At 36.3% G+C, this 25,259-nt stretch overlaps 1 protein-coding gene across 7 annotated transcripts in view; it reads right to left on the bottom strand.

The window, feature by feature from the left end:
- CEP350 (centrosomal protein 350) overlaps positions 1-25,259 on the bottom strand; it is a 154,695-nt gene that overhangs the window by 8,655 nt on the left and 120,781 nt on the right. For all 7 annotated transcript variants that reach the window (XM_059146956.1, XM_059146962.1, XM_059146961.1 and 4 more), the window contains 7 exons: positions 20,383-20,543; positions 17,531-17,667; positions 14,566-14,648; positions 11,163-13,159; positions 9,918-10,325; positions 9,670-9,816; positions 6,573-6,695 (listed from right to left, as the gene is read on the bottom strand). In XM_059146956.1, the coding sequence (XP_059002939.1) occupies positions 6,573-6,695; positions 9,670-9,816; positions 9,918-10,325; positions 11,163-13,159; positions 14,566-14,648; positions 17,531-17,667; positions 20,383-20,543 (3,056 nt within the window). The remainder of the gene's footprint in view (positions 1-6,572; positions 6,696-9,669; positions 9,817-9,917; positions 10,326-11,162; positions 13,160-14,565; positions 14,649-17,530; positions 17,668-20,382; positions 20,544-25,259) is intronic.

The raw sequence follows: 25,259 nt of genomic DNA, 5'->3' as shown, positions 1-25,259 counted from the left end.
CAAAAAAACCTGACAATATGGCTGACATATTATATGACCTAATATAGAAAGATGGAGCCACAACATTCTGGGATTTAAATCTACTAATATTGTTTGGTTCTTTAGGTGGAAGTGACAGTGTCTCCTTGTTCTGAATCAAAGTGCTTTTATTAAGAATGCTAGACCAGGCACAGGTGGCAGATTTTTACAGGGCATGTACATTTTTAATAAAAAAATGGCCTTTTCACAACTTAAACCCATTATCTTCATAGTTAGCACCAAGTCAAATTTCTGACCCAAGTTCTAACTGACATAATTTAGACTCTGGCTGTTTGCAGGCGGGAGGGTAAGGAACAAGTAAGAAAATGGTTGTATATCAATACAAATGATTATATTAATAATACCTAGTACTTTTAAGAGCTTCCTCTATGCCACTTAGGACACAGAGTACCTCATTTGGTCGTTGCAACAACTCTCTGAGGCTGCCACGCTACAGATGGGGAGACTGAGACCGAGGAGACGAAGACTTACCTAAGTCACATTGTTAATAAGTGGTAGAGACAAGTTTGGAACCTTACAAGAGGTCTGATTCCACAGATCTTGCTCTTAACTGCTAAGCCATATAGAAGAACAATAAAACCCATCAATTTTAAAAGAAAAGATTTTACCTATAGTATTGGGCTGACCAAAATATTAACCTCTGTCTTCTCCTGCTCTTTTAAATTATATCCAAATATTACTTAGAAATAAAATTTGAGAAACTCCCATAGTACATTGAAACAAACCACCACCACCAGCACCGGCCGCAAACAGTAGAGTAAGATAATGCAAAAAACCTCTTATATAAACACAGAAATACTGGATAAAATAGAACAAAAAATATTGGTAATGCATAAAGAAATCTTGAGAAAAGAGGAAAATCTTAAGTACTGGGACAAACAGGAATTTTAAAAAGCAGCAATTGTTACATCTACTTAGTGGAGGAATTAAGAGTGATGAAAGAGAGAACAGGGCCAAAGGTATGTCCAGAAAAGTGCCACAAGGAACTGGAGACTTGGGGAGAGGAAACATTCTAAGAGACAATAGCTAAGAATTTTCCAGAATTCAGTAAAGATATGAATCCACAGATTTAATAAGCACAGTGAGTCCAAAGCAGGAAAAAAAAGAAATCCACATCTAGACATATCCAGAGAAACTGTAAAATGAACACACAAGAATCTTCCAACAGAAACCAAGAAGAAATGACAGATTCCCCGTAAAGGACTGTCGGCAGATTTCTCAAGACCAACAACAGATGTCAGATTACAATAAAAAAGTACCTTCAAATTGCTGAAGTAAAAGAACTATCATCCTAGAATTCAATATTTATGTAAACTGTAATCCAAGAGTAAGAGCGGAAATAAAGCATTTGCAGACAAAGACCTTACATTAAGTAAGTGAGATTAATGAACTAATTCCAAGTATGTACTTTAGGAAGACAGAAACTGGACTAAATTAAAGAGGGGGATGCAGAAACCGATTTCTGTCCTGTTTTTGAATTTTGAAATATTTCATGATTAAACACGCAAAAGAGTGCCTGTTTCGACAGCACATATACTAAACATGCAAGAGATTTAGAATAGCCAATAAACAGGTAAAAAATTAACCATGTTAATGACACAATTAGAGCAGAATGAGCTCATTCTTTTGGTAAAGATTTGAAAATCGGTAAACAGTACTGGCAAAGCCGAGAACCTCCACTTATCGTGCTAGTGAGTATGTATAATCGGTACAACCCTTTTGGAGAAGAATTTGACCACACATACAAAAGCCTTAATATTCTGCATATACTTTTAATCAGCAATTCTATTTCTAGGAGTTTATCTTAAGGAAATCACTGGAAATAAGTACAAAGATCTCATGCTGCAAGGTGTTTATTACAAAACTGTTTAAAAGAGCAAAAAAAATTATTGACTGGTTAAATAATGGTACATCCATTCAATGGATTACTGTATTTCTAGGAAAATAAACTGGTATAAAGTTATTAAAAGTGATATAAAATAGAGGACCACTTGTGACAAGATAAAAAAAATGTTCATTTTATTAAGAAAAAAGAATCAGATCACAATAAAGAGATGATCTCATTTGTTTAAAAAAATTCTTTGTCTAAATAAGACCATACATCACAATATTAAAAGTTATCTAGATGGTGAGATTATCATGATTTTCTTTTATCAGTATTTTCTAAATTTTCTAAAATAATCTTGATTATTTTATAATAAACATGATTCTTCTTTTGTACTAAGGGAAGAATTTTTGGTTCACATGTTATAAAATATTGTTTTGAGGGGTGCCTTGGTGGCACAGTTGGTTAAGCAGCTGGCTCATGGTTTCTGCTCAGGTCCGATCCTGAGATCCAGCCCTGCACAGGCTCAGCACTCCACACGGAGTCTGCTTAAGTTTCTCTCTCCCTCTGCTTCTGGCCCTCCTCCCATGCTGGCATGTGCGATGTGTGCTCTCTCTCAGTCTCTCTCTCTCTCTCTCTAAAATAAGTAAATCTTTTAAAAGAACTGTTGTTTTGAATCTCAATCTCTCTGAAGTGCAAAAACAACAAGATCTCCAAATGTGAGGCTGGCTGAGTCTAACTGTGGGAGGGAAGTTTATTTAGTATTAATAATTAACTCAAGGAGCTAGCAGTACCATTTAACTGCATATTAAGAAGAGTGGGGGAAAAACTCTTGAAACAAGTTACATAGGCCCGGGTCTCTCTGTAGGAAGGTGAAAAGTATTTTATGACCAGCAAAGGAGATATTCACTTAATATATGTGTTCCTATTTCCCAACTCTGAAATCTCTTGAATTGTTATATACAGATGTCACCCTCACCCAAGCTATAATAATCTTATACAATAAAAAGTAATTTTTTTTATTTGAGAATTTTCTGAGAACTGCTAGAGAGACAGATGTTACTTTTTAAGTGACCCTATCTGGCACCATTGGAAGCCTCTGCTGTCCAAAGACAGTATAGTGTTTGGTACATCTAACACAGAGCCACAAACCAATTTACTTACTGTTCACTTGTGAGATACATTACTTGTCACTTCTGATTAATAATTCAAGTTAGAAGATACCTCCATATTGCTGCCTCCCGCTTCAGTGTATTTAATCCTTTCACTATTAAGAAGACATTTCTATAACCGTGTGAAGGCAAAGCTGTTTGTAACTAGCTAGAGGCCATGTGCAGTAGGGCCTCATTCTCCGTGTCATTTTCAACTGGCACACGATGCTAGTTTCCTCATTTACTTTGACACATACTCAAAAGAAACTTAGCTAAGAAGGTCTGCTTTAAAGAACAGCCACCTTCACCATATAAGCTATATCTAGCTTATATATTATAGTTATATACATACATAATTATATATATAGAATATTCTATATTCTATATATATTCTATATAATATATATCTAGCAGGTCTGTTTTCCACCACACACTTAGTTCTTTTGAAGCATCTCCTTGGGGAGGTAGAGATATAGATAGTAGACATAGATACATTTTTAAGATTTATTTTTAAGATTTATTTATTTTTATTTGGGGGGAGGGGCAGAAGGAGAAGGAAAGAGAGAATCAAGCCATTTCCCTACCGAGCAGTGAACCTGACACGGGGCTCGATCCCACAACTCTGGTCAAGAGTTCATGGTCAGATCATGACCTGAGCTGCAATCAAGAGTCAAATACTTAACCCAGGCGCCCTACTCTCCCAGCATTTTTAACAGTGTTTTTTTTTTTTAAAGATTTTATTTATTTATTTGACAGACAGAGATCACAAGTAGGCAGAGAGGCAGAGAGAGAGAGAGGAGGGACTCGATCCCGGGACCCCGAGATCATGACCTGAGCCGAAGGCAGTGGCTTAACCCACTGAAGCCACCCAGGCGCCCCTCTCCCAGCATTTTTAAAACTGGAAATCTGATCTTGTAATTTTTCTTTCTTAAACTCCTTGTTTTTACAATAAGATCCAAAATCCATAACATGGCTTACAAAGCACTGGAGAATACAGACTCTACCTCTCCAGTTTTATCTCCTGTCACCTCCCACCACTAATATTTCAGCTCAAATCATGCTCCTCCTCATTTCAGGGCTTGGCGAATGTGGTTTGCTCCCCCTGAACTGTTCTTCTACCTTAGAATTCAGGTGATGCTTATTCATCTTGAAGATCTCAGATCAAATGTCCTCAGGGAAGCCTGCCTTGACCATCCTCATTAGATCAGTTTCCTCTGGTTTATGCTTTTACAACAGCTCCCATTCCTCTATTTTTATCTTTTAATTTAGAATTACACACGTGTGTAAATTATGTATCAATGGCTAGTTTCTGGCAGCAAAAAGCCATGAAGGTAGGCTCTACTCCTGTCTTGCTTACTACTGTCACATCAGTCCTTCAGCACAGTTCTCCACTCCAATGTGTACACTGAGATGATTTATAGAGGATGTGATCAGTTTAACTGATAGAAGGAAAATGAATGTTTCTTTCTTTCTTTTTTTTTTTTAAGATTTTATTTATTTATTTGACAGAGAGAGACCAACAAGAGAGGGAAGACAAGCAGGGGGAGTGGGAGAGGGGGAAGCAGGCTTCCTGCCGAGAGAGTACCTGATGCAAGGCTCGATCCCAGGGTCCTGGGATCATGACCTCAGCTGAAGGCAGAAGCTTAACAACCGAGCCACCCAAGCACCCCTCTCTTTCTTTCTTTCTTTTTTTTTTTAAGATTTTATTTATTAATTTGACAGAGAGAGAGACATAGTGAGAGAGGAAACACAAGCAAGGGGAATGGGAGAGGGAGAAGCAGGCTTCCTGCTGAGCAGGGAGACTGATGTAGGGTTCAATCCCAGGACCCTGGGATCATGGCCTGAGCCGAAGGCAGTCGCTTAACAACTGCGCCCTAAATGAATGTTTCTTCACATAGTTTTTTCGTCTTTTTTTAAAAGATTTTATTTATTTGAGGGGCACCTGGGTGGTTCAGTTGGTGTCTGCCTTTGGCTCAGGTCATGTCCTGGGTTCTAGCCCCAGGTCCGGGTCTGTGCCCAGCAGGGAGTCTGCCTCTCCCTCTCCTTGTGCCCCTCCCCCATCCACCACTTGTGTTCTTTCTCAAGTAAATAAAATCTTTTTTTTTAAAAGAATTTATTTATCTATTTATTTATTTGAATGACAGACAGAGCAGTAGCAGGGGGAGGGGCAGACGGAGAAGGGCAAGCTGACTCCCCACTGAGCAGGGAGCCCCAAGCGGGGCTAACTCGAGGATTCTGAGCTCATAACGTGAGCTGAAGGCAGACACTTAACCAACTGAGCCACCCAGGTGCCTCTGATATGCTTTCTTAATTACTAAAGAAGTGCTGGAAGTAAAATTATGGAAATTAACCACAGCTCAAACTTTAAGCCACTGTTGAAATAGGAGAACAAGTTCCTATTCTTGAGATGCAAGGATCTACAAAGAACTAGTTGGTTAAAATCTTGGCTCTCATTTGCTGGACAAGTCATTTAGTATCTTTGAGTCTAAACTTCCTCATTTATAAAACAGAATAACAGGAGTCCTCATATAATTACTATGTTTTATAGTTCGTCACTCTTTTCATGCATGAAAAAAGCCTGAAAAGGAATGGTAAGCTATAAAACACTAAATAAATGTTTACTTAGTGTAGCTGTTATTGAGCAAATGAAGCAATGGGAAGGCATATACTTGGGGAAAACGGGTTAATTTAAGTATTACACCCGTTTTCATTACATGAATATAAATATAAACAAGATAGAAAGTCCAGAATGAAAATGTTAGGAGATAAAACCTGAATGAAGTAACGAGTTTCCTAAAGTTTGCAATTAGTTAATGTTCTTTTATGGAAGAAAGACTTTTCTTCCTTTCCTTTTTCTTTCTATTTTGTTTGACACACAGTTTTCTTTTCTTTTCTTTTTTAAAGGCTGAGCATGGAGCCTAATGCAGGGCTTGAATTTACAACCCTGAGATTAAGCCCTGAGTTGAGATCAAGAGTCAGGTGCTTAACCCACCAAGCCAAAACACCTTGATAAACATTTTTCTAATGCTAAAAAAATATATCTCAAAATGGAATAAATACCATCCAGCTAACGTTCTGGATAGTAATGATGACAAAATGGTAACAACTAATATTTACTGAGTTATATACAGGGAACTCTTCTATACATCCATTTAATCCTCTTTAATAATTGTACTGGTAGATTGCAGACAGGGAAATGAGACATAAAGAGGTTAGACAATTTGTCCAAGATTACGCACCAGGTAGGTGGCAGAAAAGGGATTTAAATTCAGGTAATCTGGACTCAGAATCTACACTGGTATCTTTTTATTGAGAGAGAAGGTGAATGAGAAAGAGAGGGAGAGAGAATCTGAAGCGACTTCACACTGAGCACAGAGCCTGACATTGGGCTCGACCCCACAATTGCGAGGCCATGACCTGAGCAGAAAAACCAAGAGCTGGACGCTTAACCTACTGAGCTACCCAGGTGCCCCCTTCCCTTTCTTTTTAGACTCTAAATACATCTCGATTTTAGAAGAGATAATAAAAATAAAAATATTTCAGTTATATGCACTGACCAGGATATGATCCACTCGATCTCTTTTCTTTCTTCCAAATTTCATCATTTTCTGCCAATCTGTTTTGTGGTTTGGCTCCTTTTTAAGACTAAACAACTTGAGTACTTCTGTGGCTATGAAGTTCTGTGAAAATAAGAGGACGGAATGAAACACAAACAACCAAGTTCCTGGGAATTAGCGCTCATAATAGAGATGTATGCTAAGAATATGACATTTATAATAAAAAAAATCACAACAAGTTCTTCCATTTACTGTTCTACTTAGCATTTTGAAGACAAAAGCATTCCAAATGCTCATACTTTATTCACTTAAATAATTTTTGTTTTTACACAACACACAAAAGTAAAACTCACTGATGAATCTGCAAAGAAAAATCACTTTAGAGTTCCCTCTACCTAAGAACCCACCATCAGCTAACTTCAAGCTGGCAAAACTACTAAAGGAAGCATAAACTAAATCTCTGCACCTGAAAAAATCCCAAATAAATGTTGGAAACAATGCCATGTGAGCAAAGTACAGGCTTTGGCTAGGACAGTTATTTTGAAGCAACATGACTGAGTATGTTGAATTAAAAAAATACTAATCAACATTTCAGTATAAAAAGCATGATAATTTTAGTATCAATATTTAAACTATCACCCTTAAAAAAACTTTACAAAATGCCATTTCAATATTGAAATTGGTGGGTAGCATCATTGTGTGTTATAAAGATATATGCATTCTGATGACTGTTGATATATATATTTTGTATCTTATTTCAACTTATTTGTTCTCTGTTATTAACAAAATAATTTGGGTTTTTACTACTTTTTATGGTTGTTCTGTTAAAAAACAATGTTCCTAATGGGGAATAAGATATATTTATGATTCAGAATCATTTGAGAAGATTCTCGAACCAATGTGTCCCCTCTCTCTCAAGGATGTAGCAACTTTGGAGGGCTGAAAGAATGCAGTACACCAGCGTTTTGAAAAAGCTCCCCAGGAGGTTCTGATACTCTATTTCTCAAAGTTGAAAATAATTTTAAAGTCTTTTTTTTTTTTATGAATCAAATTAATCTTTGAAAACTTTTTTTGGGGGGGTACTACTTATTTCAATTTAAGCTAGGGTCAGCAAACTTCAGTAAAGGGCCAGACTATAAAAATTTTAGGCTTTGTGAGCCATGTAGTCCCTGTCACAACTACTCAACCCTGCTGTTCTAGCAGGAAGGCAGCCATAGACAATATTGAAACAACTGGGTGTGGCTGTGGTCCAATGAAACGTCATTTATCGAAACAGGTGGGAGGCTGCATTTGATCTGTGGGCCATAGCTTGTCAAACTTTGATGTAAGCATATGTTGTATCTCATAATCATCTGTTGATGTTCTATGTGTACAAAATATTTTTAAAAGCTCTCTATAGTTAATACTGTATTGTATATTTATAAGTTGCAGCAACAGCAGATCTTAAAATTTTTTATCACACAAAAAAATTTGAAACAATATGTGATGATGGATGTTAGCTAGACTTGTTATGGTGACCTTTTCATAACAGATACAAATATCAAATCACTACATTGTACAGCTGTATAACATGATGTTATATGTTAATTATATTTGAATAAAAAAAAGACTCAACTGCTTAGGCAATGCTTCCACATTATATATTAGAATATTGTGTATGTTCTTTACTGTATTTTTTAAAAAATATTTTTATTTATTTGACAGACAGAGATCACAAGTAGGCAGACAGGCAGGCAGAGAGAGAGGAGGGGGAGAAGCAGGCTTCCTGCTGAGCAGAGAGCCTGATGCGGGGCTCGATCCCAGGACCCTGGGATTATGACCTGAGCCAAAGGCAGAGGCTTTAACCCACTGAGCCACCCAGGCGCCTCTACTGTATTTTAATAGACCACATACACTCCTCAATGACTAAGAAAATCCAGCAGTAAGATAAGTACAGGGAACCCCTGAACAACATGGGTTTGAACTGTGTGGGTCCATGTATACATGGATTTTTTTCACTGAATACATTAACAGTACCATAAATGTATTTTCTCTTCCTTAAGATTTTCTTAGTAACATTTCTTTTCCCCAGCTTACTTTAAGAATACAGTATATTATATATATACAAAATATGTGTTAATTATGTTATTGGTAAGCTTTCTGGTAGGCTATTCTGATAGCTAAAGATTTTCAGTTGAGTAGGGGGTTGGAATCCCTAACCACCGATGATGTTCAAGGATCAACTATAGTTAGAGGTATGCTAGCTATAGGGAAAATGAGCTTCCCGTGATCAAATAAAGTCTGGAAAACACAACTCCAGAGCCTTGCTACTCAGAGTGGTTCTAGGGTCAACAGAATTCACATCACTCAGGAGCCTGTTAAAAACATAGAATCTTGTGTCCTACTCCAGACCTGCTGAGTAAGAATCCTCATTTTAACAAAATCCCCAGATGAGTCATATTCACATTACCATTTGAGAGGCACTGAACTGGAAATATAACCTTTGATATATTAAAGAAACATGTGAACAGGCAGAGATTTCTACCAATGTGACTCTAAAGTCTTGTTGGGAGTCACTGTAACTTCAGGGCTTAATCTTTTCAGGGACTTCTTAGAAACAAATACTATATTTTATATATCATATTACTATCCCACATATTTCAAAGCCACATTACTAGTTCGAAACCTCCAAAATCAAAGATGAAAAGGTTAACATCTGTCTAGGGCTGGCATGTTTGATATATGACAAGTTTTCAGGTATATTCCTAGAATACCTATCTCTAAATTGCCAAAAACTTCACCTAAAACTCCAATGAATCACAGTAAGTTATCTATTTCCTAATTTTTTCTTAAGTATTATAAACTATGTATGTATAGGAAATGACTGTTCAAATTACACTTTGCAAAATCCTGAGGATTCAAGATTCCCTCTCCCCCATCCCTCCACTCCTTATGGATTCAATGAATCAACAAACATTTATTTAATACCTCCTATGCGACAGGCCTTGAGGACAGAGGGCGAATAGCACAAAAGGGTAACTCCTTTTATGGCATTTATAGATCTGCATAAATGAAGAGCAAGTCAAACAAAGGAGATACTTTCTAGTTGGCAGGTTACCTTGATTTCATCAAGGTTATTTGGGTTTTTCACTCGTCGGAAATAACTGGAGTTGATCCTACATGGCTTCATCCAGACAGGCTGATTTAAGTTGGGATCCTCTGCAAATATTTCCTCAAAAATCTCTTTTGTTAAGTCAAAAACCGCCTTGATAGAGAAAAATAAAACAAATCAAAATGGCTAAGAATCCAAATTTCAGACAATGGAGATAAATTTAAAAATTAAAATTATCCTTCCACGTTACATACCTGTTTGTAGACCCTTTTACTAGTGCTTTCTAAATCTAGACCCTTACTGGCACAGCTAAGCAGTTTTGTAGGAATGCTAATGCTATGAAGATCATGACCTAATTCTTTCCATTTCCAGAGTTCTTCTGCTGCATTATGTACAAGAATTTCTACTTCCTCTGTAGTATGTGGGACTGCCAATAGTGTTTCACATGGTTTCTGGGGAGCTCTTTTAGGTTCTGCCATTAAAGGTACAATTGTTTCTTCTGCCTTATTTTTGGGGATCTTGTGAGAAGAGCTCAAACCAAAGTCTTCATCAAACCAGTCTTGATCATCTCCTAACACGCTCAGGAACTCCCGGCTGATCTCAAGTTCGGCAAGTCTCTTCGCAAGTTCTTCCTGCCCACTGGCACCAAATACTGGACTCTCCTACAGAAATGGAACCATTCAAATAGAGCACCATTTAGTGACCTCAGATCACTCATTTGGGTTTGTTTTTTTTTAAAAGATAAACCGAATATATTATTTATATTTTATTATTTCCCTATAAGCAAAACATTATGGTGACTACTAATCAACAATTTTAAGAAAAAAATATCCTATATCCCATAATTGTGCTTACATAAGATAAACTGAAATTTATAAAATGTTTATTGCTTTTTTCTTTTTGAATCATCATTATTTTGTTTCTGAGGGACTCTTTTGTCTGTGGGGTATGGAAATCTTATAGGAAATTTCTCACCTTTTCTGATTATCTGGCTCAAGTTACTCAAAATCATTACTTTTGTTCAACTGTCCATGGGCAACCTAAGTAAGCTGACGGTCTGAGTATATGTCATAGTGGATATATTTCAGTTTTACCAGAATCAACATCACAACTGGTAATATCCACAGGGTAACTGAGTAGCTACGTAGACAAATAATTTCATAGACAAAAAAGGAACTGGATTGAGAACCACTAGGAAGCTCCATGGAATAAATCTGTTCAGTGAATCTGGAAGGGACTCTAACCTGTGGAGAGCACCTGAGGGTCACCAATCCAGCATAAAGCTGCTAGTGTTTGTGACAACCCTATAGTGACCACTCATGACATAACAGAGGACAATTATACTTCAGACAGAAAAACAGCAACAAGGCCTTTAAGAACTAGTACATGATTTTTATCTAATAAATAACACATCACAAAAAAACCTATCAGTAGCTACAGAATTAAAATGTGCTACAAAGATAAAGTCAATTGACATTCTGTCTAGATAAAATACTTACAGGTCTGGGGCATATATCTGGTGAAGAAATCTCTTCTTTTTCATCTTCCAATTCAGACCTTAAGAAGCAAGCTGGATCACTTGATGACTGTTCCTCAAGATTTGGGGATAGGGCTTGGGGTGGTACTTTCTTTTGATCATCGTCAAGAAGCTCCTGATTGCTAAGCTGGATTTTCTCATTCCTAGCTTTTTTGATTTCTTGTAGTTGACTGACCGTGTCCTTCACAAAGACTGTTAGTAAACTATCTGTCAGTAAGCTGACTTTTTCTAGCTGTTGCTTTGACTTTTCCCCCTCACTTTGTGATGACCTCAGCTGGGCTTCCAATTGGTTCTTTTCTCTCGTTAAAAGATCCAGAAGCGGAGTAGAAAGCTTTTCTGACACCTCGGGATATAGGTTCTCTTCCTTTTCTGTAAACTGCTGTTGCTTCTTGAACTCTTCGGAGAAGTTATTATCTAAAATATCACCTTCTACAGCAATGGAAACCTTTTCTGTGGCAGGAGAAACAAGGTCTTTGTTTTCCTTTGAGCAGATCGGTGAATCCACCAAAGACTGCTGGTGAACATGGGTTTCAAGTACCCCAGAAATGTCCTGAATGTTGTCTGTTTCTATTGTAAGGCTTCTTTCAAGTGAGGCTTCTATATCATGCATACTAGGTAGAGAGTTTTCATCGAAATACTTAGCTGCTTCCTTTTCTCTATCAGACTTTGAATCCACTCTATCTTTCTGTTCGTGATTACAGTACTGATACTGTCCCTCTGAGTAAGACTCTTCATCTTCATTTATGTCTACATAGTCCTCAAAGTTTTCTGGAATGTGAGATATTTTTTGAGGAGGAGCAAAAATACCATGTTTCTCTTTGCACACAAAGTATACAATGCCGTCATATGTTCCATTGTTATTTCCTTCAGCTTTATCCAACTCCACTCCAGCCCAAAATCCTTTAGCAAAACTAGTCACACCTTTGAATCGAAGAGTTCCTGGCTGAACATTGCCAATCAACACCCTATCACCAATGTGGAAATTATGTAACTCATCTGCCACAGAAACTGAAATGAAGGAAGGGGATTCTATAACTCCCTGCTCATGCTCTACATCACCGCGCTCCTTGCTTTTCATAAGCTCAGTAGGGGACTTGAGTTCCAACAGCCTCTCTGAGTGGATACTGCTATGAACAGAAAGGCTTTTCTCACTGAGGCACTCACTGATTTCATCATCACTGCCAAAGCTAATGGCTCTACTTGTAGAGTTCCCAGTTGGCTGTGATTTGTCTCTGCAAGACTGAGAGTCTTTCCTGAGTGACAACAAAGGTGACACCTGGAAGTCATCTTTGTACAATTCAGCTGAAATGTCTTTCTTAAAAGAAGACACTTCAAAATCTTCAGAATATGATATTTCTTTAGGAGCAAAAAGATGTTCTAACAAAGACAAGTCCCTTTCCTTTATATTCTTTTGCTCCGGAATGTCTTTTTCTGATTGGATGTTCGGACTATGATCCGTATCTGGATGTGACTCTTTCTCTTTCAACTCCTTTCTATGAAGATTTTCAATGGCTAATCTAACTAAGTCTTTCTGAACATTTACAGAATCTAAAGGAACATCTTTCCTTGAAAGAATTTCTGATGAATCTCCCTGTTCCAGGTCTAGTTTCAGTAAGACATCAGACTTCCCGGATTGTTTCGAACAGGCATCTTCAATCACACTCGCCTCCAGTTTTGTATAGTCTACTTCTTGTATTTCTGATTTTTGACTAGAGTCTTCTTGGGCATCTGACACATCCAGAATTCTATTAGGGACATTCAATTCTTTGAGAAGAGATAATGAAGGTACATTTTCTAGAGAATCTCCAGATTCTGCTCTGGTTCTCCTTGATGATCTAAGAATTGGAGATGAAGTATGAAAATGCTCTTCTGTCTGTCTATCCAATTCAATCACTCTCTTTGCATATGCAGATAAAGACCTTTCTGATACCAATCTCTCAGAACCTGCCAATGCAGCATCTTAAAGGAAAAGAAAAAATCATTATCAAAATGATTTAATTATAATCTTTCAACGTCTAGAACCAAAGGCTAAATAAAAGCCAAATCTTGATGAGGAAAAAACTCTGGTTAATAACTATCACCTGTTTTGGTTACTATAAAAGTAAATTTTTCCTTTAAGAGAACATATTGTACCAACAATAACCAGAACATTTAGAATGACTGAAAATTTAAAGTCTGAAATAATTTCTTAAAAATCTTAACTTATAAACTGAAGAAAAATGGCTCTAAGTTTATGAAGACACTGATTTGCACGATCATCCTGAAGTCATGCAAAACCAGAATTGTACAATGGATATTACATACATATTTCATATAGAAAAACAATGAAGGAAGGACAAATATATTTCTATATATACTTCGAGAAGAATGGATTTTCCTGGAGACTTCAACTAAGCTCTCAGATGTTAAAAAAAAAACACAAGAAAAAAGAAAACTTTCTGCAAATACAGCATTTTTAAATAAAGATTTATTTATGTGGGGAGAAGAGCAAGAGCGAGAGAGAGAAAACTCAAGTTGGGGGAGGAACAGAGAGAGAGACAATCCTTAAGCAGACTCCCTGCTGAGCACACAGCCCAATGTGGAGTTCAATCCCAGGCACCCCAAAAATAGCATTTTAAGAGCTAAAATTGCAGAAGAAAAAAAAAAAGATGTGACGAGCTAACAAACTAAGAATTAAAAGTTTTTAATTCAAATCTCTATTTTGTCTTTGCCTGTAAGTAGGCTTTTTTATGCACCAGTTTTATTTTCTCATTGAATTGTACTTTATTTTCAGTAATTCTTACCTTTTTTTTGATTAAGTTGAAAAAAATATATATGACCACTTAACTCTGAACAACAGTATAGGCTAAAAAATATATACTAGTTATAAAATCTGATTAATGCTGCCAATGATACACTTACCCATTTTATTTTTTTATTTTTTTTTAAGATTTTATTTATTTATTTGACAGAGAGAAATCACAAGTAGATGGAGAGGCAGGCCAAGAGAGAGAGAGGGAAGCAGGCTCCCTGCTGAGCAGAGAGCCCGATGCGGGCCTCGATCCCAGGACCCTGAGATCATGACCTGAGCCGAAGGCAGCGGCTTAACCCACTGAGCCACCCAGATGCCCCACTTACCCATTTTAGATTAATGTCTTTATGCTCCACTTTTTATCACAAATTTGGGACAATAAAGACTTATTCACAAAATTTATATATAATGAATAAATCACTTTAAAATACCAAAGTAACTTAAAACTTCAATAATTATTATCTTTAAGAAATTTATTTTTCAATCAAAAAGCTGTAGAGGTAGAGTTGTGTAGGCACTTGGATAAATCCTTAGTCTACTAGACAAAGCACAATTATTTTTTCTAATTACATACCAACGTGTTCAGCAATGGACTCCAGTGATCCTCTGGAGCGTTCTGACTCTGTTAGTGATTTCCAGTTCTTTGCTGTTTCAGATCTGAAACAGAAAATTAATGAGTAGAAATAAATGTACCGCTGATACTATAATAACTGGTAACAAAAAGCAGTCAAGTCTTAGACAACAATTTCTCCTTCACAGGAGGTGCCCTGCTCCGTCACTTCATTAAGCCTGTTTCTGGCCCTTATCACTCTGACTAGATAATCCTGCTTCTTTCAGTGAGACAGAGACCACCAGCATGAACTTTCTTACTGCCAAACTTCCCACCTACAAATACATCTATATTCCTAGCCTTTCTTCCCATCTGCAAGAAAGAAAAAGGGATGTCTTTCACCCTTATTCAAAGCTGATTATTTGAATCTCTTTCTTCCTAAAATCTCACACAGTTCCACAGTCTCAATAATGGTACTCCTCAATTATACACATTCTCTTTCCTATAATCTTTGGCCCTTCAACCTGGAGATTTTTCCCCCTTAGCTTATAAGGATGCTATGAGTCTCAAAATTTTGACCCTCAATTCTTCATTCTTCCACATCCTGCTGTTGTCTTCTCTTATTCTTTAAGTTAACAGGAAGAGCTAGCTACCTTCTTCATTTTCTCACTTTCTCTTTATTTGTGAAGTCACAGTATTTGCCTTCTACTTCTGTCTCTTATAAAGCATTTAAATGCTATTTTATCATGTTTAGTACTTGGATCACTCTTATTTTCTCTGAATGTATATCTTCTTTGGGTGATATTGTTTTATTTGTGGTTTCAACCACCATCTTTAGCTGACCATCCCCATATATCTCACCCTGATATCTTTCCTGGATAATTTCCCTCAGGTGAACTATGGGCACCTCACAATTAGTATTCTAAAACCAAAATCATAAGCTTCCCACAAAAGAACATCTGATTTTTCCATTTAGGTGAATGGAACTTTGACCCAACCAACTACTTAAGAGAAAACCTGGGAGTCATTCTACATTTCTCCTGCTTCACTATCTAGCACTTTAATTAGTCAAGTCTACTTCTTAAATGTTTCTTAAGAAATTTTAAGAATAGGGGCGCCTGAGTGGCTCAGTGGGTTAAGCCACTGCCTTCGGCTCAGGTCATGATCCCAGGGTCCTGGGATCGAGTCCCGCATCGGGCTCTCTGCTCAGCGGGGAGCCTGCTTCCTCCTCTCTCTCTGCCTGCCTCTCTGCCTACTTGTGATCTGTCTCTGTCAAATAAATAAATAAATTCTTAAAAAAAAAAAAAAAAGAAAAGAAATTTTAAGAATTCTTTTTTTTTTTTTTTTTTTAAGTAAACTCTACCCCTAATGTTGGGCTCAAACTTGCAAACCTGAGATGAAGAGCTGCATGCTCTACTCTCTGAGCCAGCCAAACGCCCCCCACTTCTTAAATATTTCTAAATTTATCTCCTATCTCTGTTCTTATAACCACTTTTTATTTGAGGCCTGGCTTAGACTCCTGTTCTCCTTGCTTCTAAGCTTACTCTTTCCTATCTTTCCTTCACAGAGTAGTTATAATCAGAAAGATCTCTCTGTGTGACCGCATCATTCTCTTGTTAAAATCCTCCAATAGCCTAGTTAATAAAACTATAAAGCATGTAATAGCGTATTATGTAGAAATCTAAAAATAAGATTTACAGTTTATAATATAATGGAAAAACATAAATAAAATCTAAGCATAAGACATACTGTTGACATTTGCAATTTTCAGGTAGTTGGGTATATAATTTAAACTTTTCTTCTTTTTACTGCTTCTCTCAGTATTCTAATAATAACAAATAATAATAATAGTAACTAATACATAGTGTTAATTTATGCTAAGCTCTGTTCTAAGTTAAGTCTTTTAACTCTCATAACAAGTTAATTAGTCATGTTATTATAGGGATATAAATCCCTATTAAAAAAACCTGAAGCACAGACAGTTTAAATAACTTGCCTGACAAAACTAAAGAGCTAGCTGGTATTGGAACCAGGATTCAAACTCAGGTAATGTGAAATTAATGATATTGAGTCTACATTACTTCTGTAACAGACAAAAAAATCCCTAAACATTTTCTTTAAAAACCTTCAAAATCTTCACCTCTTCAGAAAAGTGCAATAGAAATTACTAAGAATGAGTGAGTTCAAGGTCTTAGAGTTTGGTTTCTTTTTTTCCAGTCTCTTCTAGCTTTAGCAACATCTGAATATGCTCAACTTCTATGATATGCCAAATTCCTTACTGCTTTTGGTCATTCATGCAAGCCTTTCTCTCTGAAATGCCCCAATCTGTCAGTCCCCACTGACTGTCTACCCCCAGTCACTGTTTAAAATTTATTTTAAATATTGCAACCTGACTTTTTAAATGCACGATCTTATGTACTCGAGCATCACTACTTAATATCTTCTGTATTTGCATTAACTGATTGCATAATATTCTATCCCTGGAAAGAACCATAATTTACTGGGCTAGTCACCAATTTTTGGACATAAAGATTGCTTCCAATGTGTTGTATTAAGATAAAGGATGCTATGATAAACATATTCATGCAAATAGAGACTTCTAATAGCCCGTATTTTCTCAAGTTAGATATTCAGAATTGGAATCACGGAGTCAAAATTTACAGATTGTCTTTACTTTTGAAACACTGGCAAACTGCTTTTTAAAAGGTCTGTATCGACTTACAATGCTACTACTAGCAACAATGGAGGATATTATTTTCATTGCAACCACCAGATTTCAGAATTCAAAATATATTTTTAAATCTGTACCTTATTATACATTTGATTTGTGACTGTATCATACATAAATCAGTGAAAACATTAAACCAATATTTTTACTTCTACAATTTCACAGTTACTTAAAAGATAGTTTTACTAAAAGTCTTTCTTTATGCTTTACACAAACTTCTCAAACAGGGCAGAATATAGATAAGTTATCACAAATTTCTACCTGTGTAATGGAAGGGGCTTGATCTTGGGTTTTTCAGAAGCTGAGGAGAGCGTTTTAATCTGAGGCTTGGCTGTTGGTGATGTTTCCAAATCTCGGCTAAGCTCTGCTTCAGTTTTCTTAATGAATTCATCATATGACTAAGTTTAGAAAAATCAGAGGAGTCACTATACAGAATTTTTAAAAAACTATTTTAAATTAGAAAGTAGTACATTTTACAGTAAAATATTCAAATAGAGAAGATGTACTGTAAAAATCTTCCTCCTGGTTACCAGTGTCCTAAATCAATCAGGAAATGACAGTCACCACTCTACAGAAATTTAATACCTATGAACCAATAATTCAGGTTCTGCCACATTAAAAAACTTCTTTAGCTGATCAGGTAATTATTCTTTAAAGGCTGTCCTAATACTGCCATGTTATTTTTAAGAAGTTTAGCCATGATGCTGAGTTAAATGGCACCTTTTTGGGAATACAAATCCTTAGGAATACTTGGGAATACAAATCCTGAGGAAGAAGGAAGGGTGTGGTTAAGAATAGGATAGCTCAGAATTACAAAAAATGTTACCAGCCATTCCTATCCATTATCACTAGTGTATAATCCTAATTTGGACGAAATCTAAGGGAAGCCCTTCATCTACTATATTTCTTAACTTTCTGGCCTAAAATTCCTACTTTTACATCATTAGCTGAGACTACAGCTGTTCCCTTTATTCTCTTTATTTGTTCTCTGTACTGAACGTTCAGTACCAACTCAATGTGTGGCCCCAAATCGGCTGTCAATAAATATTAAGACTAAATGGAACCTACAGATGCTTTTCAATTGCTACAGATCCCTAAAACTTGGCCTAAAATCCCTACTTTTACAACTTGCACTATCCATATTACCTTCCTCTGAATTCTGATCTGAAAGCTATATTTACATGAATGTAGTTGATTTACTACATCTGCGATTAAATAAAATCTAAAGGATTTTATATGAAATGCTATCTATTATGTATTTCTCCATCATATCCTATAATTCTAAAACCTAAATACAGATATTTCTTTTCTCCGTAAACCATTTCATAAAATGGTGGATGATGTGGATGCTATGGCTCTTCTCTAGAGGTCTTCCTGGCTGACACAGCCATTAATGAACATTTTTGAGAAACACCTTTCAATCTAAGCATATTTCATTTAATTTTCAATGGTTCCTCATTACCTAAATTAGTGCTTTTAAATCCTGGGCTCCACCCTATACCAATGAATACCTCTGGGAGTGAGCCTGAATATTTGTATTTTTCAAAAAGCTCCTCAATTAATTCTAATGTGTGGTCAAGCTTAAAGACTGCTGATTGGAAGGCCAAACTCATCAGTCTGACTCTGAGGTCCTGAACATGATCTTCATTTTTAAATTTTGTTTACCAGTCCTTTCCAACATGATCTTGCCAGTATGGTCATTCTACCTTAACCACTTTTCCTACTTCTAAACACCTGCAAATTACAATCCGTGTTCCCATCTCTGTATCATGTATTCGTGTAACTGTCTATTTTCTCCACAACTGTTAATAGCCTATTTACTATGTGGAAGATAGTGCAGTATAATGGTGAGGATACAAAATTTAGAATTAGAGATATATTAAAATCCTAGCTTTACCATTTATGAGCTATGTGTCCCTCAGTATCAGGGAAACTGAGGAAACTCAGTTTCCTCATCTGTAAGACAGGGACAGTAAAGCCATACATTGTTGCTTGAGGATAAATGAAGAACATGTGTGAAGTAATTAGCTGAGTTCCTGGCATACAAATAGGCATTTAAATATCTGATGATTAAACTAATAAAGGTAGGAGGAACACATATTTGGTGTGACCACAACAAGGACCATTAAAAAGACAGAAATACTGGCTAAACCTAATAAAAAGGTTTCTAACATGTAGAGAACCTAGAGTCTAACAATGAAATCAACTGCCTTGAAAATTTGAAATTTCCTATTACTGGAAGTGTTCAGGTAGAAGCTGAATGGTCTTCTCTGGTGATGCCATGAGAAATAATTCTTGTAAGGAGCAGAAGTTTGTATCGATCCTATGATTAATGTAGCAGTTTAGGAACATGAGGCTGGCAGAAAGTATGCAAGCAATAGGGAAGCAACCCGAGACAGGGACATTCAAGAGGCTATGCAGAGAGGTCATTAGGATCCAAAGAGCATGATGGCAGTTGGGATGGAAAATGATAAGCAAGAAGATTTATAAAGAAAAGAATCAATGGGTGACCGAATGGATAGGACAAAATAGAATAAGGAAGCTACGAAAACCAGGTTTCTAGCCTGGTCAGAATCAGGGAAGGCTGCTAGAGCTTGGAAGAGTCAAGTTTAGAATTTTCGTTTTGGAGCCATTTAAATAGTACAAAGAGTCACATTAATAATCTGTGTGGCATGAAATATCACGCTTAAAAAACAAGTTGTTTTTAAAAAGGCAATAACAATTACTGATTTTTTTTTGTAATTTTTTTTTTCAGTGTTCCAAAATTGTTTATGCACCATACCCAGTGCTCCATGCAACATGTGCCCTCCTTAATTACTTATCTGATGATTCTCTGCTTCAGAGGGCATGGATATCAATCTTTCACAGGTCTATTTAGAAAAAAATCCTTTAACACTTGATTTTAATATTTACTTAATAATCGATATAATATTTATTATTTTAACATTTAATTTAATGTTTTTAGATTGTCGCAGATTTTTTAGAAAGAGGTTAAAATGTGGCACCACACTAATACTGAAAAATTCTAACCCATGACTTTATTAACAACATTAAAAACAGACTTCACATACACATTAGCCTTGATATCAACCCCCCTTCTTCCTGTGTCTCACCTCTAACTGTTTGATCAGACTGGCTTCTTGGGCTTTCAATCTTTCCTTCTGCCTTTTTCTCTGTTCCTTCTTTAGCTGGTCCACAACTGATTTTCTTTTCCGCAGCTCATCCTTTAGGGCTCTGATCCTACCCTCAATGTCACTTTGGTCGGATGTTGTTTCTGAAAGAGATACAAAATCTCTTACTTAGTTTTAACTTAAGAATAGTTAATTCAGGGCATCCGCATGGCTCAGTCATTTCAGTGTCTGACTCTTGTTTTTGGCTCAGGTCACGATCTCAGGGTCCTGGTATTGAACCCCACATCAGGCTCCACATGCAGGGAGCCTGCTTAAGATTCTCTCTCTCCCCCTCTGCCCCTGGCCCCCTTGCTCCCTTTCTTTCGCTCTCAAATGAATAAATAAATCTTTAAAAGAAAGGAGAGTTAATTCAATAACTATTAATTATATTATTCATGACAAGTTGCAATGTGATATTAAACTTGAATTTGAGCTTTTGAAAAAAATTTATTAGTGATTTACATTTCCTCTCTTTTTCCCTACATCTCTATTGGGTGGGAGGGGTGGGGTGGAGGGGAAGGTTTCCTCCTATTTTTTTCACTTCCTAATTATACTATTTGAAATGGCAAGTAAAATCTCAAGGTACCCCATCTTGGTGAGATAAGCAACTAGAAGTTGAAAAATTTTTAGGTTAGTAAAATTTGGACATTTTTTAAGGAATTATTTCCCAATGACAAGATAATCATATTTATCTGCCTTTCTCCTTAGTTGTTAATAGTTTTTAAGTCATATTAAAATCAAATTGCTTTTCTGTCTTTTGTTGTTTTTATTTATTTTAAAAAAGATTTTATTTATTTATTTGACAGAGAGAGATCACAAGTAGGCAGAGAGGCAGGCAGAGAGAGAGGAAGGGAAGCAGGCCCCCTGCTGAGCAGAGAGGCCGATGTGGGGCTCCATCCCAGGCGCCCCTGTCTTTTGTTGTTTTTAAAGTAGGCTCCACTCTCAGCACAAACCCCAATGTGCGACCTGCACTCACAATTGTGAGATCAAGACCTGAACTGAGATCAAGAGGCAGATACTTAAGTAACTGAGCCATCCAGACACCCTGAAATTCTGTCATTTTATTTATTTTTTTTTTTACGATTTATTTTAGAAAGAGAAAGAGTGTGTATGCGAGCAGGGGGAGGGGCAGAGGGAGAGGGGGAGAGGGAATCCCAAGCAGACTTCCCACGGAGTGCAGAGCTGAATCGCAGGGCTCGATCTCATGACCCTGAGACCAAGATCAGAGCTAAAACCAAGAGTCGGAGGCTTAACCAACTGAGCCACCCAGGTGCCCTGAAATTTTGTCATTTTAAACTGACTATGAATCATCAGATGATGTCTTAATGCCACATAAAAGGAAACAGAGAAATTAAAAAGAAATATACTCTGCTATAACCTTTCTTTAGAAGCTCTTAAAATATTTAAAATAAATGAAATGAAACTAGTTAAATATTATTTTCTTCCCTTTACACACAAAGCAGATGCCCAGTCACAGCAAAATCATGAAAAAGACATTTCATTATAAGTGCCACATACATGCTATGAAAATAGTATCATTTAAAGATGTTGCTTAGGGAAACCTTCTTAGGTCCCCTCCCTCCTCAGCAGCTTTGTACCACTACTTTGCTATCGCTCAGTAAACCCTGATTTACTACCCACCAAAAATTTAAATAATTAAATAAGCAAATATGCTGCTTATTTCACTACATATGGAAATTACATAGAAATACAAATGACTATTCCTCACACTTCCTCCTAAACTCACACAATGGTATCAGTTCCACACATTTATGCTGAGTGAGACATTTAATAGCAATAGAAATACTATTGTAGGGGCACCTGGGTGGTTCAGTGGGTTAAGCCTCTGCCTTCGGCTCAGGTCATGATCTCAGGGTCCTGGGATCAAGCCCCGCATTGGGCTCTCTGCTCAGCAGGGAACCTGCTTCGCCTTCTCTCTCTGCCTGCCTCTCTGCCTACTTGTGATCTCTCTGTCAAATACATAAAATATTTAAAAAAAATACTATTGTATATAGGCCTGAAGACTCAGATGTACACTATAACACTAGACCATTAATAACCAGGTGTTTCTCAGGTTCTTCACATTAAATTGCATGAGAACTAGTTACAGAATTTACTTAAATTCAAAAGGATTATAGTCTTTTTTGATAGTATGATCCAATATCTGGATTAGAGATAATGAAGTCTAAGTTCCTGTCACTTCTCTGCCCTTGACTTAAGGAACCTCAGTAAAGTCACACCCATCTTACACCAGTGGTGGCATCATACTGAGCCTGCAGCATGGGCAAAGCTTACTATTTACTGATTAACACTCACAAAATAACGTAATAATAAAGTCCATTTTCAATTCTGGATCTACTACTGGTCACCAGTAAGGTGTCTGCTCCCTACCAATTTCGAGAATTGATGTGAAAATTAAGTAAGATGAATAAAGCACACAGCACCTCAACTACCACAAAAGCTCAATAAATGGTGGTAGGATTCATATTCACCTAAGACCAACGTTTTATGTAGCTGTAATTTAGGTAATCTATTTTTTGGTCTGAAACCTAAAAACGGCGGTGGTGGGGAGAGAGCAACTATCTCCCTTTCTTTTCTTTTATCTCCTTTTCTTTTTTCTTTTTAATTTCTGAAAAAAATAATAAATTGGCTTCAGGGTTAAAAGGTTCTGAACACTTAGCGGCAGGCTTTGTAGAGATTCAATTGATGGTTCTAGTATAACGACTGGGAGTAGGACTGCAGGCTGACCTAAAAATTAAAACCTTTCTAAAATGAGGTATAAACACAAACCTTTTCGTCTTCTAAAACTGTGCTTCCGAAACTTGAGACATTACTTTGATAAAATTGTATACAGGACCATTATACTTCCACAGACTTAGTTTCAACTTTGCCCCCCTCCCAAAATGATTATTTTACTATATTTTAAAAATTGCATATGCCAGCAGTGATTATTCTAATAAAAACATTTATCATCTATGGTTGTGAAGATTTAACAGTGGATGATGAAAAACTTGGGAGTTTTTAGATGATAGACCTTAGAAAATGTTTCTATTTTTAAGTACTAAAGAAACCAAAAGTATACAAATGAAGGGCAGAAATTAAATAAAAGTCTATGAGAGTGAATGGGACTATATTATATATCTGCCCAAATATAGTATTACTGCATAGCACTTACCATTAGTAACATCCAAGAGAATCTCTACATGAATTTATTGCCTTTATGGAATTCTCTCCTACAGGGATTTTTTGGGTAGTGCGGGAGAGGGGAGGGGACAGGTAATTTGTTTAAACACATCAAGATGGAGAGAATAATCTAATTGAAAAAATTATGTGGCCTACATTAATTTGGCTTGTAACAAACCTCCATCACGTAAGTGAGAAAGGCATTACATAACTCCACTACATTAAGACTGACCATAAACAGTGCAAATAATGATGTCATCAGTAACAGGTAGATGACATCCATAGTTAAAAAATCTGAGCTATTTCTCTAAACCTATTCTTACTTGAATTATGTTTTATCAATAAAATAGTGTCTTATTTACATTATCACTAATCCTTGCCCTGTAACTCATGCAAGGATGGTTATACTCTTATTCTATGGAACAAATGGAAAAGATTATCCAATATGGGAAGGAAACTTGGAGAAAGTCACCAGTGAGTAATACAGCCAAGATAAGAATCCACGCTTCCAAGTATCAAGTTTATGTCTACTGACATGTTACTCCACTGGCTGTAAATTTTCACCAGAGTATGTGAAAGCAAATATATAACACAATAATTTTCAACAAATAAATATAGTAGACAACATTCTTCAACTGGGTTGACCTAGTAATTCCATTTCTAAGAATTTATTTTTACTGAAATACTCAACAAGAAAATATACATGAAAATGTTCGTTAGAATATTGGCAATTTTGAGAAACTCTAAATGATCACCACTAGGGAAATGGTTAAATATGTTATGGTATATCCTCTCTTTGAAATATTATGCAGTTATTCAAAGAAAAAGAGTGGTTTATAAATATGGGTGATGGAAAAATCCCATGATTTACTATTGTTTGAAACACTCAAAACTGGGGGTATAGAAAAGGATCAAAGACCAAAATAAGAATAATATATTTCACTTTTTTTCTATAAAGTGTCTACTCTCAAATGCAAACTAAAAATGAGCTCCAAAGGCATACACTCAAAGAAGTAGTAATCATCCTTGGAACCCTACATAAACTGAGCACTGCCTAAATAGATATGTTTCCCAAGAACAAATCTTATAGACTGAAGTCTTTGTTCATTCTTTCATAATCTAATACCACAGAGTCTTATAGGAGCATAGAGGTTAAAGGAAAACAGACAATGTTCCCTACCGCCATTTGCAGTCTATTTTCTACCTTTCCTCCTTTGAAACTTACACTATCCTGCACTACCTCTTCCTATCTCTCCTCATGGTCATCATTAATTCATTCAAGAAACATTTAATAAATACCTGCTATTTGTAATGCAAAGTACCTGCTAGGTTCTGGTGCCATAACTTTTAAGAAGATATAGACTCACCTTTCTAGGAGTCTATATGCTAGTAAAGGAGACCTGCTGAGTAAAGTCTGGTTATAATTTATATACTGTCTGGTATAACAAGTTGAAGCACAGAGCACTATGGGAACACATAAGCAGTACCTGGCACATGGAAAAAAAATTCAACAAAATGTCTGATGAATAAAAGACTGCCCGTTAGCAACCCAAGAATGTAACAGTTTGTCATATTTTGTATAGTAAGGGAAATAATTAATTACCAATGAAATTATGTGATTTAATCTTGGCAAGCAA

Source organism: Mustela lutreola, chromosome 14, assembly GCF_030435805.1.
Source record: "Mustela lutreola isolate mMusLut2 chromosome 14, mMusLut2.pri, whole genome shotgun sequence".
Taxonomy (NCBI): domain Eukaryota; kingdom Metazoa; phylum Chordata; class Mammalia; order Carnivora; family Mustelidae; genus Mustela; species Mustela lutreola.
The sequence above is the reverse complement of the archived record's forward strand: the minus strand, read 5'-3'. Positions and strand labels throughout refer to the sequence as shown.